Source organism: Equus caballus, chromosome 15, assembly GCF_041296265.1.
Source record: "Equus caballus isolate H_3958 breed thoroughbred chromosome 15, TB-T2T, whole genome shotgun sequence".
Lineage (NCBI taxonomy): Eukaryota > Metazoa > Chordata > Mammalia > Perissodactyla > Equidae > Equus > Equus caballus.
This window is the reverse complement of record NC_091698.1, coordinates 104,334,295-104,349,433: the sequence shown is the minus strand read 5'-3', so window position 1 is coordinate 104,349,433 and position 15,139 is coordinate 104,334,295. Positions and strand designations below refer to the sequence as shown.

Genomic DNA, 15,139 nt, shown 5'->3' with positions numbered 1-15,139 from the left:
ACCAGAACTCTACTGAATGCATTTTCAGAGTGCTACTTTGGTAGAGTGGCAGAAAGCCAGGTGGAAAAGTAAGAAGAGTAAGGAAAATGGAAATAGTTCAAGGGGGTTCAGAATGACTGCCCAGATGAGCATACAGATGCAGCTGTTTTTTACTTTTCTTTCTTGAACAAGCTTTGATTCTTAATGTTCCAAGGAGATAGTCGCTTTTACACTAGAAAAGCACATTTAGCTTTAAGAATCTGAGATGCAATCTTAGCTTAGTAAATGTGGCTGGAAATCTTAGAGATCATGTGTTGTAATATCTTACGCATTTTTCACAGTGCCTGGCCCACAGTAGATAATAACTGTTAGATTTGACACATGAGGAAACTGAGGCTCAAGTAGAATAAATTACCTGACCACAGCCAGATAATTTGTTCCCTGTGTGTGGAACGCTCCCCTCCACCCCCCCCCCCCCCCCCCATATTTCTGGTTAATTCCATCTCCTCCAAAGGCTTTGCTGACTTCCTAAGGCGTGAATCTCACCCTCCACATCCCTTACTCATTTACATATGTTGTCAATGCAAGTAATCCACAACCAATCTATAATCAAAATTAGGGTGAGTTGATCATGAGCCACATCTGAGGACCACATAGCCCAGGAGAGTCCTTTCACAAAGGAAGGGAGCACTCCAAAGAAGTGGAGTGTACAGAGCAGCTATATATCATCAAAGAGCACATATCACATGTGATTGGAATGCCTCTTATCCAACAGTCACAAGACTGCCCTGTTGGCACAGCAATTGATGGACAAAGCAGGCAGCAGGTCTGCCGTCTCGAACTGAGTGGTCACAGCGTGAACCAAGCAATCAAATCCTAGCTTAGGGAGACATGCTTATCCTCAAGGAAATGCCGACATGGGGGACTGACATCTTTATCTCAAGGGCATTTGTCCTTGTCTTTGGGCACAGCAACTGCTTAAAGCAGATGTACAATGCATGCTCAACAGCCACGTCAGCCCGAATCAGGTGGATTCCTCAATTACCCCAATACACCCTATTGCTTGCCATTTATTTATCAATGTTATTACAGCTTGTCACTATATATTTGTCATACTATTTATGGGGGGGGGGGGGTCTTTCCTAAGCTGCACTCTCCCTGCGGGCGAGGATGCCGGGGGTGTCCGTGATAGCTGGCACCCAGTGCGGTATCAGCACAGAGCGCAGGCATCCTAAGCCACTCGTCAACTAAGTTTCCAGTCCCTCTAGGGCAGGGCCGTCTTCTTCACACGAACGGGAAGCGGCGGCAGGCAGAACCACGCGCTTTGTCAATAAACGCTCCCGAGCGCTCTCTCCGCGGGACCGCGGCCGGCAGGACCGGGGTCTGCAGACGTCTCAGGACCGCCCGCCGTCCCCCCAGTCCACAGGGGAGGCACGTTTGTGGCGCGAAGACCCGCGGACGCACTCGCGCAGCACTGGATTCCGCAAAGCTCTGACGGAGGGGCGCTGGCATCCAAGTCTCTGATCCTTTTCATCGCTTCGGCGGGAAGTCAGCTTCCCCGGGCTCAGGCCGCCTTCTTTAGACGTCCTAGCTTCGCGGGAAGCCGAGGGTGCTTTTCTTTGGCCCAGAACTCTCGCCCTGATCCCGGCCCGGCCGCCTAGCTCCCGTCTCGAACCTCAGAAGCCGGCAAGAGAAACTCCCACGAACCGCGCCGGAAAAGAGACGCCCAGGGCGGAACAGCGTAACCGACGGACTGGTCCCCCGGAGCCTCTTCCTGGGACTCTCTAGGCTTCCACCCTTTCTTAGCGGTTCTTCCGGTTTCTCTCCCTACACTGTTCCCGCCTCTTCCCTTCTGCCGCCGGGATTTGACGGGTTCTCGCGATACCTTGGCCTCTTCCCAGGCCGGCGCTCACCAAGGTAGGTTTGGGGCCTCCCGTCTGCCGGCACTTTTCTGCCGACTTTGAGGAAAACGCGCTTCGGAGTCAGCCCTGGAGCGGCGGGCACTGCTCAGCGGGCGGGGATACGGCCGATTATCCGGCCTGTGATCTCCGATGGCTTCTGCGGGGTGGGCCGGGACGGGGGTCGGGGCCGGCCCGGGGGCGCGGAGACCCGCTCAGCGTGGAGCGCCCTGTGCTTACAGGAGAAGGCCATGTTCAGTTCGAGCGCGAAGATCGTGAAGCCCAATGGCGAGAAGCCGGACGAGTTCGAGTCCGGCATTTCCCAGGTGAGGGCCGGGGCAGCGCAGGGCCCCCATCGCCTGTTCCTCGGTCGCGTGTCCCGGGCGGGGGGCGGCGGCTTGTGTGGGGGCCCGGGGTGCCCGCACGTGGGTGCCCGCGAGGCTCGGGGCGCGGGGCGGGCGCTGACGTCGGCCCTGCTCCCTCTGCTGCAGGCGCTCCTGGAGCTGGAGATGAACTCGGACCTCAAGGCCCAGCTGCGGGAGCTGAACATCACGGCAGCCAAGGTAAACTGAGTCCCGGTCGGGCCAGGCCGGGCGGGAGCGGCGTGAGCGCGGCGGAGCCCGCAGTCCGGCTCCTTAGCGACCTCCGAGGCCCTGGGGCCGTGGCCGGGCGAGGCGCGGGGCGCGGGGTCTCCGGGATGGAGCCGGGGGAGGAGGGGGTCAAGCCCCAGTGGCTCCGCAGGGGCTGCCAGTCTGTGTCCCTTTTTGTCCCTGGAACAAGAAAAGGTGGCAGAGGTGAAATTCTCCCAGGCTTGCTTTTGCCACTAACTTGAAAAAAATTTGCATAAAAAACTCACGCTCCAGGTTAGACTTTTCTTTTAATTTGACTGCAGCGTTTTCTTTCGTAGTAGTTGTCCTGATTCGATGTCTGCTTAGTGTGCAGGTTATTGGGGGTTAATTTTTTAAATTCGTGTCTTTAGTTCAGAAGCGACAGGGTATCTGTATGGCACTAGGGTTTGCCAAGAGGCCCGTGCAGAGGAGAGCCAACCTCATTTTTCGTTGCAAACAACTTAAATTTACTTCCCGTCATTGTAAAATGTTACCCGCCTGTGCCTGGTTTTCAACACGTTCACAAGCTGAAACTTGTGTGTCGGGTTTGTGGGGCGGGAGAAGGACGCACAGTGGAGTTGTACGCAGCAATGAGGGATGAGCTGGAAGATGGGTGTAGGATCGCTCTGGGATTCAGGTGTCACAGTTACGAGTGTTCACGTGGAATCTTGTCAGTTACTGTTGTACTTGCGTGGGAAGAACGGGGATTGTGAAATTCAAATAGTGTGGTTTTCTCTTTTTCCTTTAGGAAATTGAAGTTGGCGGTGGTCGGAAAGCTATCATCATCTTTGTTCCTGTTCCTCAACTGAAGTCTTTCCAGAAAATCCAAGTCCGGCTAGTACGTGAATTGGAGAAAAAGTTCAGTGGGAAGCACGTTGTGTTTATTGCTCAGGTAGCTGTCGTGCTGTTAAATGTTTGTTTTGTGAGTTTTGTTAAAGTCACTGTGTTTAGACTTTGTGTGGTAGGCAGGATAATTGAAATAACCCTTTTGTGAACACCAGGAAACTTCTGTGGGGTGGGGTGCCGACAAGGTTGTGCTTCAGTGGGCTGAACAGTGCACTTGCTGTTAATACTGAAATGGTTTTCTGTGTTGACAGTGCAGTAAATGTAGCTGAGTGCTTGCACAAACTAAGGTGTGTGTGTGGTTGGCCTGAGCCGTGATTTTTCTGTGGGACGGAATTGCCTGTCTGAGGTTCATACTGGTTAGGTTAGTCAAATGCAGACTTTGGGAGGAGAAGAGATGCTAAAGAATAGTTTTTAGGAAAAAGGGAAAATAGTCAAGAAAGGTTTTTTTTAAAAGTTCAGGTGCCTTGGTGCAAACAGAAGTCTGGGAATTAAGTGCCAGACTGATGAGGACTGAAAGGAACAGTATTCTGTCTCAGTAAGCACATTAGTATCTGGTGGGTAGTGGGCCTGCCTAGATGTGGAAAGGTCTGTAATATTTGGGAGATCAGGCAAATCTTGAAGCAACTGGCTTCTTGCAATAACATTTTAACGCAAGCTGTGGATGCTGAATGAATTAGTGAGAAATCAGGAAGTACTTCATTGAATTTCTCTGTGAGTTGTTTGATGTTCCTGGTTAGGCTTTCTCAGACTTTGGATTTATTCCCTTATTACGTCTGTCTGCTTTTAAAGCAGTTTGACTGTTCTTTGCTTTCTCCCAACTTAAGGTCCTTTTTTAAAAAGTTTTGTTGCATGATGCTTTTTACCTTACAGAGGAGAATTCTGCCTAAGCCAACTCGAAAAAGCCGTACAAAAAATAAGCAAAAGCGTCCCAGGAGGTGAGTATTCAGCATCAGAAATGTGTGCACCATGCTCAGTAACCACTCTTGACTTGTGTGGGTTGTTTATGGTAAGAGTTGCAGGAGGTGTCTAACACAGATACCGGTCGTTTAGGAAAGCCGTTCACATGGGCATTTGTATAGTAACTTTTGGTTTTCTCTCTAGTTAGATGTGAAGTGTTTTAAAATTCATTCTGAAGGTGAGAATTACGTGTATTCACATAGACGGTGTAATACGTCACTGCTGTCACAGAAGATGAGACTCTTGGCTCCGGTTCTTGGGGCGAAGGAGAGGAGGGGGAGGAAGCTTGGCTCAGTGCTGCGGGATGAAGCGTGCCATGCAGTGGGGTGGGCGGGATGTGTCGTCCTCACTGTTTGCTGTGAATTAGGGTTAAAAAATGAGGCAGATTTTCTGTTGCTGATGTCACAGGAGCGGAGTGTCGCTGTGTGTAGGTGCCGATGGACGCTGGATGCTATTGTGTGAGCTTGATTCACTCACAGCCTGTGGGTGAGAACTCAGATGTTGATGGTTCTAGGCCTTCGGGTGTTTTGTGAAAGTCTAGTTTCACAGACTTGGATTATTGGATCCCTGCAGACCCTGCCCTAGGGACCGGTTTGAGAAAAAATGTTCTAGTATCACCAAGTGGCACATAGGCAACAACCTTATGAAGTGTGTAATTTGTAGCATTATCCCTCAATGCATGAGGAAGCTGACCCAGAGCTTGGAGAATTTGCTCAAACAGCCGCTGATAGTATTGCTGGGATTTAAAAAGCTCAGTCTTGTTTCTGAAACCATTAGAAATAGGAAGTGATGGGACGCCCTTATTGTGGGCAGATGTTGTCATCTCACTGGTGGGTAGGAAGGAAGGGAGCAGAGGCTGAGGCTGCGAAGGCTGGTGCCCTGTTTTCTGGAACTGGAGTGACACAGGCTCAGCACCTGCAGCTTGTTTTATGGGCAGTGGGAGTACTGTAAGAATTCAGGGATTTTTTTATATTCTAGGTAATTTGTAGGAGGTTAAGTACAGGAGATAATGAAGAACACTTAGTTTGTTAATCATGATACTTTAAAAAGTGTCTTGGTAATCTCATTTCTGAAAACCTGCGTTGGCACTAGAGTATAAAAATAGGTCCTTTGCTTTGCACTCAACTATGGGACTCACTCCCAAATTTATAGCCTTAATTCTCCCTCTTCCCAAACCTGCGTTTCCCACGCTTTCTCAGGTACTGACTCCCCTGCTCCTAGTGCCCTGGCGTGGACGTGTGGGGCCTTCCATTCCCCCTTGCGCGGAGATCTGGGGTGTGGGCCTAGTGGTTCTGCACTGTCCGGTCTGGTTTCCTGCCTTCAGGTTTGTTTTCCTTCAGTAGTTACTCTTTCTCCTCTACAGGCTGAATGCTAAGATTGACGTTTTCTTTGGCTTCTAATCTGTAGCAGGGTTTCAATCATTTTTCTTGTGAAGCAGTTCAGTCCCTGTGGTTTATGATTAGTAAAGCTACATTTCCGTTGCTCCCGCTTTTGAAAGACTGTAGACACTGTTGGAATGTGAGAGATGACTCTAGGACGAGCTTTGATTCTATTCTAGTTTCTGTTTTAAAGGAAAAATTGAACAAAGTTCTGTATTTGTTGTCTTAGTACTGTGAGAATAGATGCTTGGTTAATGGGTACCAGTGGTCAGTTGGGCTGTCTGTCTGCTTTGCTTTCTGACAGGTGATGAAGGCTTTGGGAAATGGGTTTTCCTCGAGCTTGCTCTCTGGCCGTGGGACAGTAAACCGTGGCAGTCATTTGAGAGCCCCGAGGAAACGTTTATTGTGTGTATGGGAAGTGCCAGATAGGAATACACATGAGTGGAATGCAGTGTCTGACCTGCTGAGGGGTGAATGAGGCATAGATAGACGTGTTCGTGATATCAAGGTAGCTCCGTAAACACTGGAAATAAGAACTGTCTCCTTGTCCGCTCATTCCTGACCCCTTGTGGTGCATAGCAGGTGCCCTACAGTTGGGAATTAATTGGACCTTCTTGTCGTTGGCAGCCAGATGGGTTGTGAACTTGAAGTGATATTCAGGAGAGGAGCAAGAGTCCATTTGCAGTTTGCGTGATGGAATGAGTTGAAAATGGGGGACCCTCCTAGGAGGGGCCACTGTCGTAGAGCTGGTGGTAGGACGGGATCTTTCAGGATGGAATATTGGCTCATTCGATCGTAGGGAACAAGGAGTTTTGGTATTTTGGAGGCCAAGGAGAGCTCTTGAAGGATCTTTAGTAGGTAAACTATGTGATCACATCAGTAGTTTAGATTAATTTGACAGCATTGGAGGGAATGGTTTTGGAGATGAGCAAGACTAGTCAAGAGGTTGCTGCAGGGGCTGGCCCCAAGGCCTAGTGGTTAAGTTCGCTCGCCCTGCTTCGGCGGCCCAGGGTTTCGCCGGTTCAGATCCTGGGCGCGGACATGGCACTGCTCATCAGGCCATGCTGAGGTGGCATCCCATGTGCCACAACTAGAAGGACCCACAACTAAAATATACAACTGTGTACCGGGGGGATTTGGGGAGGAAAAAAACAGCAGAAAAAAAGATTGGCAACAGTTGTTAGCTCAGGTGCCAATCTTTAAAAAAAAAAAAAAAAAAAGCTTACTACAGTGATTTAGTTGACGAATCATACAAGTGAAGACAAACCTAAAGATACATATAAAAATAAAAGTTCTCATCAATCCCTCCTTCCCTGGAGATAATCACTTATAATGGCTTGGTGTATGTGTGGTTGTAAGGACCACATTTAAAATACACGAGGTTTTTGAGATAAATTAATGGCGTGTTACCTGGTTCTGGTTTGGCAACAGCTCTGGTGTGATAGGAACGTAAGTAGCCTGTTTGACCTTCAGCTAGTGTTAATTTGATTTCAGGAACCTGGAATTTATCATTTATGCTTTTGACTACAAGAGGGCAGGCAGTCCTAGGTTTCTCACTTCTGTCACTATGTTCTTTAAGCCGTACTCTCACAGCTGTGCATGATGCGATCCTGGAGGACTTGGTTTTCCCAAGTGAAATTGTGGGCAAGAGGATCCGCGTGAAACTGGATGGCAGCCGGCTCATAAAGGTCCACCTGGATAAAGCACAGCAGAACAATGTGGAACACAAGGTACTGGTTAGCTCTATCGTGGAAGGGCCCAGACCCAGAGGAGGGTAGAATGCAGCATGATGTGCTCTATGTACCACCAGAGCAATCATTGCAAACTCACGGCCAGCTTTTTTTCATCTCTATCTTGGCCGGTTTTAAATTGGGGGATTTTTAAAAATTGGAATTCTCTACCTTTTGGGTTAGGGAAAACAGAAGCAGAGTAGTTGCATGGTTTGACTTCTGTTAAGGCTGTATATTCTTTAGGGGCAGGGTGGTGGTGCTGTTAGAATCTGGGAGAACTGTCGCTTTCCTTCGTCTGGGTAAAGCGTAACTATGGACGACCCCTGGGGGCCCCCAGGGGCTCCATCCGTGGGGCCCAGAGGAGCGCAGCTCAGGTGCAGTGCTGTAGCGTCCTGACCCACGGCGTTGGAGATGAGCTGTCTCAGTCTTGGGACTGCGGAGGACATGTCCTGTATATTCCTTGTCTTGTCAGTACCTGCTTGCTGAGGAGAAAAAACATATAGGGCACAGTATTGCAAAATCATTAGGCTTTAAGGTGAATATGTGTATTTAAAAGTTTGGTGATGAATTTTTTTTTTTCTTTTAGGTTGAAACTTTTTCTGGTGTTTATAAGAAGCTCACGGGCAAGGATGTTAATTTTGAATTCCCAGAGTTTCAATTGTAAACAAAAATGACTAAATAAAATACATTCACAGTATTCTGTCTTCGGCCTGTTTTTCGGAATTTCAGACATGGATGCATAGCTCTACGTTCTAAGTAGCTTCCTCCACAGGCTGGAAGATTCTGAATAGAGGGTGCCTGAAATTTGTGCCAGAAAGTGAGATGCGTTTGAGAATATACTTGTATACAGTGATGTTGTAATAGTTGTAATCGTGTGGAATTAGCAAGAATGGCCAAATATTGGCACTTTTCACGTGGTCCAACCTAAAAATACACACGTGTCAGCGATGTGGATAAAGGAACTTAAGCCTTTGTCTCAGCTCCCAGCACAGTGCCGTAACCTGACAGGAGCCCTGTGTCTTCTGGGAAGCCACGCTTAGAAGTAGTTCAGGTGAGAGGAGGAGGACAGGTTTCAGAAGGACCTGAGAATAGGCCAAGGAGAGTTCCTTGAGAGAAAGTTTTTTTCCAAGAGCAAAATCTGATGAGAAAGTAGTGTTTTATTCATTGAATTTGTTCTACTGTGATAAAGAACATAGAAAATTTACCGTCTGACTCGTTTTTAAGTGTACAGTTCAGTAAGTAGCCTAAAGTATACTTAACGTTGTGGAACTTACCTCCAGAACTTTTCGTCTTGTAGAACTGAAACTATGCCCATTAAACAACTCCCTTTTTCCCCTTCCCCCCCGGAATCATTGAGTTTGCATACGTAAATTTGTGTTAGGCCTTAAGTGGACTTTGGAAGGTCAGGTGTAAGAGTATGATTAGGTAGATTTTGATAGACTGTAAGTGGAGTGTAAACTTGGGGTGGGTAGCCTGTGAAGGCTTTGCGATGAGAAGTGAAGCGAGGCCCTGGAGCGGCAGTAGGTGGCCACACTGCAGAGTGGGGCAGAGGTCTTCAGTTTTGTTAGTGCCAAGTGGCTTTCAAGGATTGCTAAACCTTAGGATTACCTTGAAGACCTGCTTGCTTGTTTATATAGGGTGAAGGAACTTTTTTAAGGAAGGCAACCCCAAATAACGTTTTACGTCAACTTAGCCCTGTGTGTAAAGTAGCTTGTTTAGTCCCGGTAAGCCTGTGAGGGGAAGCGGTGCTAGTTTCTCATCTTGCGGATGAGACCAGGCCTCGTGAGAGTTGAGCCTGATCTCGGACTCCTGACGCTGTTTGAGAGGCGAAGGTGCGGGCACCCCGGGTGTTTTAAGCCTTCAGTGAGGGCTCTTGATGCTGCCCCTGTTTGGTGGCCGAGGCCTTCGTGGGTTCGTGGGTGAGTGAGGAAGGCCCCCCCTTAAGCAGTCACCAAAAGCTTTGCTTTTTATCCTTAAAGAAGCCTGTTCTCCCCTTCCTCCGTCCTAGTGCCTGTCCCCTACTAGTCCCTGTCAGGTCAAGCTCGGTGGCTCTGAGGTTGGCATGTATGATCTTCTGAGGCCCTGGAGGACGTGCTGCACGCCCACCTCACCCTTCCGCAGCACGAAGCTGCCTGTTTCCTGGGCTTTGCCTGTGGTGCCTTTGCAGTAGGCTGCCTCTGCCTTAACGATTGTCATCCCCAACAATGTCTAGTGTATATTTGGTCTTCAGAAAATACCAGATGAACATAACAGAGGAAATTCAGTTTTTGTGGCCATAATCTAGAAACTGATCTGATGAGTTATAGGGAAGATGGGTATTTTTGCTTTATGGAGCATATCCTAAGACTCTAGTATTATGGTGTCACTATTCTGAGCCTGTTTTCTCATCTGTAAAATGAGATTTTATTACTTTAAAACACTAGTGAATTTCTTTTCTTGTCTTTGTTGACGAAGCTTTGCCCTGAGCTAACGTGCTGCCAGTCTTCCTCTGTGTAGTGAGCTGCTGCCACAGCATGGCCGCTAACAGACAAGTGCTGTAGGTGCGTGCCCGTGAACCAGGCCCAGGTCCCCGAAGCAGAGCGCGCGGAACCTAGCCACTAGGCCACTGGGGCTGGCCCCGTACGGAATCTTCAAATAAAGTAGCTAAGCAGTGCTAGGGATTTTAAGTGTGTGCTTCGTCAAACCGCACTTGTTAGGCCTTTGGGGTCAGCAGCCTGGGGGTGTCGGGGTCTGGAGCTGCTCTCCTAGAGTGGCATCTAAGATGAGCCTGAGGGGCGGGAACGGGAAACAAATTCGCTTTAAATTACAGAAGGTGACGGGAATTAAACAGTATGGAGGAGCTGATGAGCAAATTCAGTTTTGTTTTCAGCTTATAAAGTACTGCTGTTACAGGTACCCGGTTATGGGGTTCTATGGGTTACGTGCTGTGGTTGAATCTTTGAGTAAGATGGGCAGTGGTTGTGAAACTTGCTAGTATTCACAGGTTCATTGGTCGGTCTATGGGAAATGATTTACAAGCTGCTCTGGAATGTTGGGCATTTTTCTTTTAAACATTATTCTGATTTTGTTGATTTCTCTGTACTGCCAAGTAGCTATCAGTAGTATACCTAGTAAACAGAACAAAAATTTGTCTCCAAGAAAAGAAATTTTAACATGTGAGAAAACAGTTGTTTTTGAAATTAGTTTGTAGTAAGCATATTTAAGATGGCCATTGGGGAACGTTTCCATTTTAGGTACAAGTAATGTGTCACTTGTAAGATATCTGCATCCTATAAAACCTTGGATATAGAGTATTCCAGCCCGTTGAAAACTTACAAAGAGTGTCAGTTGACTTTGAATTCATTTGTTAGAAATTTAAATATGTGATACCTTCCAGTTGCTTTACAGGAACAAAGATTACCAGAATATCAGGAAAGAGAAAATTTTGGTTGTTTTCAACAAAGGCATTTGCACAATTCGTGAGTAGGAAGTATAGCCAATGATATGCTTCCTTTTGTATCTTTTAAAAGGTCTTAAAAAACCCATTTGTAGTGGAAATCTTGCATCATGTACCCCAAAGCAGAACAGAACAGCGTCGTGAGCTGTGTGCCTGTCATCAGCCTCACCTGTCCGTATTTCTCTAAGTTGTTTCGTCCAGTCCCACTCCTTTGTCTGCTGGAGGTTGTTGAGGCAAATTCTAGACATAGTACTTAGGAGTCTTTTAAAGCTGTGATAATTGTTAACATCCAGTATCAAAATAAACTATACTTAGAACCAGTTTTTAAGTTGCTATATCACAAACTATTAAACCAAGATTTTAAAAATTAAGTCAATCACATTCTTTCACTAAAATTAGTATTTTGGTGAACAAAAAGGTTTTGTACCCTTCCTATTTCTATCGATTTAGAATTTCCTGTTTTTATGACAACATCTGTACCCTTTTAGTGTTGTTGTGCATTCTATAATATGTCAATAACTATGCACGTATTGGAGATAACGTGCTCAAAAATTTTACATGAGGTTCACAACAGAATGGTTTGGGGACTCGTGTGCTAAACGATGTTACCACAGTTTTCCTCAGCAAACTTGCTGTCAAAAGAAACTAAAATATAGAATATTTTTGAAAGGGTAGGTCCAAACCTGCAAGAACGAATGTGTTTGCATTTCTTAGGGAAAATGCTTGTTTTAAAATCTCTTTCCTTTCTAGTGATGTATAGTCCAATCTTCTCGATTTGTGCAATATAGTAAAAGAACTGATGAGGGTACACATGGTTGCACATTCCTTAGTACTAGAACTCTGAGTTTTTGAGTCATTGAGATGCATAATGTTAGATTTCTAAAGTAGGTGTTTGACTTGATATTTACAAAAATTTATAATAGTACAATACAAGCACAGTCTGATGAAAACAGAGACATTTCTTACCAGAGATGGGGCCTAGTTACTAAGATGATGATTGCTGGAGAAGCTGTTAATGCTTTTAACTCAGTTGAATTATTCTCATTACAATCAATAGCAGCAGCAACAGTGGGTGAGTGATTATAATGAAGTTTATTCTGAATGCCTCTTTGGCAGTTACATTTTTAGTCACAATTCCTCACAGATAAAATCAGGTTTGTGCTCTGTAAGAACATAGTTAAGTGAGGCTGCCATTTCACCTAGTGTGCTCTTGTGCGCCTGAAGCATCCTGGCCGCCCCCTGACAGTGGAACATCACTCCCTATTCCGTCTTTCATCATTTGACAGAACCCAGCGCGCCCCGTGAACAGTTAGCATCCTGCTAATTTTGTTCATCACTGCACTTATTTGGCGTTTTGCAAGCCTGGAGCACCTGAGATGTTATGTTCCAACTAGGGCCTTAAAGCCATGCTGACGGTCAGTCAATGTTTTAATCTCCGCTGTTAGGGTCTGTGCCTAGAGCTTGTCACGGAGGTCCAGTGGTGGGTGGGCTCGCTCCTGCCTGGGAGCTGTGGCCTTAGATGAGTTGCCTCATTTCTCTGGACCTCACTTTTCTCATTAGTAAAATGAGGGGTTAGAGATCAGTTGAGTCTAATAGTCCCTTTAATTCCAGAAGTCGTTGACTTTAAGTAATAAAAAGTCAATGCAGGGGCTGGCCCTGTGGTCCACTGGTTAAGCTTGCATGCTCTGCTTTGGCCACCCAGGGTTTCACCAGTTCAGATTCTAGGCATGGAGCTGGCACCGCTCATCAAGCCACGCTGAGGTGGCGTCCCACATAGATGAACTAGAAGGGCCCACATCTAAAATATACAGCCAGGTACTGCGGGACACTGGGGAGAAGGAAAGATTAAAAAAAAAAAAAGTCACTGCAGACTACTTCCAGCACCTGGCAAAGAGGTGTATGTGCCTGGCACGTCGTAAAAACTTAATGTTTGTTGAAGAATGAGTGAGCTTCCCTGTCCTACAAAACCAAATCCATTGTAGAATCTTTGAAAGGAATGAGAATCAGTGAATGATGAACAGTGACTGTGAATGCCTGAGAATTATCTCAAAGACACTGGAAAACCAGATGACGAAGAGCCAAGCCTGCAACTCTTACATCAGTGAGTGGAGCAAAGGAGGAAGTTCTCAATTTTATTTGTGTTTTCTTCCCCCCTGGCCCCCACACACCCTTGCTGCGACCTCCCTGTGGGTGGAGTGGACTTCCCACCTCCCCACATCAGGCATGACCGTGTGACTTGTCCTGGCCAATGGCATGAGGGTATGAGTGACCAAGTGCTGCTTGGGAACCTGGGTCTTAAGAGACCTCATCCATCTCCACTCTCCCTCTTAAGCCTCTAGCAACATTGTGTTTCTGTTTGGTTGCTTTTCCGCTTCACGCTTTGTGGCTTTCCTGGAGTCTTGTAACTTCCCTGCGCCTCAGTGCCCTCTTGATAACATGAGGGGATTGAATAAGATATGCTCTTAAAATCCCAATTGCTCCAAAGTTAGGTGGCTCTATGAGGTGGCTGGGAGATCCTCTGCTCTTAGCTGAGGGTCTTAGATCGAGGACTTCTTAGGGGAAGCAAAGAGATTAGATTGTTGTGTGTGTCTGTGATGGACGTATTTCAGAAAAGATGTTACTTTCTTTTTTCTTGTGAGGGAAATTGCTAACATCTGTTGCCAATCTCCCTATTTTTGCCTGAGGAAGATTGTCCCTGAGCCAACATCTGTGCCGATCTTCCTCTACTCTGTATGTGGGATGCTTCCACAGCATCGCTTGATGGGTCATGTGTAGGTCTGTACCTGGGATCCAAACCTGCAAACCCAGGGCCAAAGTGGAGCGTGCAAACTTAACCACTACACCACCAGGCAGGCCCCAAGATGTTACTTTTGATAAAGTCTTTTAGCTGAAATATCCCTTCCTTAGTTCCAGGTTTTTCCTGGGATGTATTTAGTGGTCAGTATGTATTGATGACTTTGTGTGAGGATTATTGACTTCACAGCTGGCCTGCTCAGTCTCCACCTGTAGTCTTCACTATCAGATTCAGACTCACAGTCAGATTTGATGCAACCACAGCATCTAATGAAGACGAGGGTACAATTCACCCACTGTCAGGTTGTGGGGAGGCGTGCTTTCAGGGCTTACTACATGCCAGATCCTGTGGTAGACTCTGGGGACGGAAAGATGAACTAAGTGACACCCTCTGCCTGCAGGGTCTCAGTGCCCAGTAGGTGAGATGGATACAAAAGTGATAATTATAAAACAATACAGCATAGACTTCTAAATTACTAAAGTGTGCTGTAAGAAGGCTTATTTTCCTTGTGGTTTGCAAATCCCATTTCTTTGACTTAGCTGTACCTGGGATCCAAACCTGCAAACCCAGGGCCAAAGTGGAGCGTGCATGTTACTTTTGATAAAGTCTTTTAGCTGAAATATCCCTTCCTTAGTTCCAGGTTTTTCCTGGGATGTATTTAGTGGTCAGTATGTATTGATGACTTTGTGTGAGGATTATTGACTTCACAGCTGGCCTGCTCAGTCTCCACCTGTAGTCTTCACTATCAGATTCGTGGTGCACAGGCCTGTCTTGGGAGATGGCTTGGGAGGGACTGAGAAGAGACTAAGGACGCCCTCCCCCCCGATACACACACAGGAGTCCCTTATGTGATGTTACCAGTTTTTACATCTGCCCTTGCTGTTCATTTTCATCCTGTTTTTCCCACTGAATGAGGAAACCTCACTGGGGCACTCACCTTGGGCCTGTTGATGGGCGTGATCTTGTGGTTATGCACTTCTTTTTTTTAATTGAGGTCACATTGGTTTATAAGATTGTGTAAATTTCAGGTGTACATCATTATACTTTAGCTTCTGTATAGACTGCATTGTGATCACCACTAATAGTCTAGTTTTTATCTATCACTGTACATATGTGCCCCTTTACCCCTTTTACCCACTGGTAACCACCAATCTGTTCTCCTTAACTATGTGTTTGTCTGTTTATCTTCCACATTTAAGTGTAATCATATGGTACTTGTCTTTCTCTGACTTATTTTGCTTAGCATAAAACCCTCAAGGTCCGTCTATGTTGTTGCAAATGGGATGATTTCACCTTTTTTATGGCTAAGTAGTATTCCGTTGTATATATATACCACGTCTTTCTTATCCATTCATTTGCTGATGGGCACTGAGGTTGCTTCCAAGTCTTGGCTATTGTGAATAATGCTGCAGTGAACATAAGAGTGCATATAGCTTTTCAAATTAGTGTTTTCATGTTCTTTGGATAAATGCCGGAAGTGGAATAGCTGGATCATATGGTATTTCTATTTTT

General features: G+C 46.4%; 1 protein-coding gene and 1 non-coding gene across 2 annotated transcripts; both read left to right on the top strand.

The window, feature by feature from the left end:
• Positions 1–1,265: 1,265 nt before the first annotated feature.
• RPS7 (ribosomal protein S7) lies at positions 1,266–8,094 on the top strand. The gene is made up of 7 exons (XM_023619614.2): positions 1,266–1,896; positions 2,120–2,203; positions 2,369–2,440; positions 3,234–3,377; positions 4,202–4,266; positions 7,247–7,397; positions 7,984–8,094. Exons 2-7 carry the CDS (start codon positions 2,129–2,131, stop codon positions 8,059–8,061), a joined length of 585 nt encoding a protein of 194 aa, XP_023475382.1. The 5' UTR covers positions 1,266–1,896; positions 2,120–2,128; the 3' UTR covers positions 8,062–8,094.
• Positions 7,705–7,909, top strand: LOC138917952 (small nucleolar RNA SNORA73 family). Its single transcript, XR_011426646.1, has one exon. It is a non-coding gene; the product is annotated as a small nucleolar RNA SNORA73 family (small nucleolar RNA).
• Positions 8,095–15,139: the final 7,045 nt, after the last annotated feature.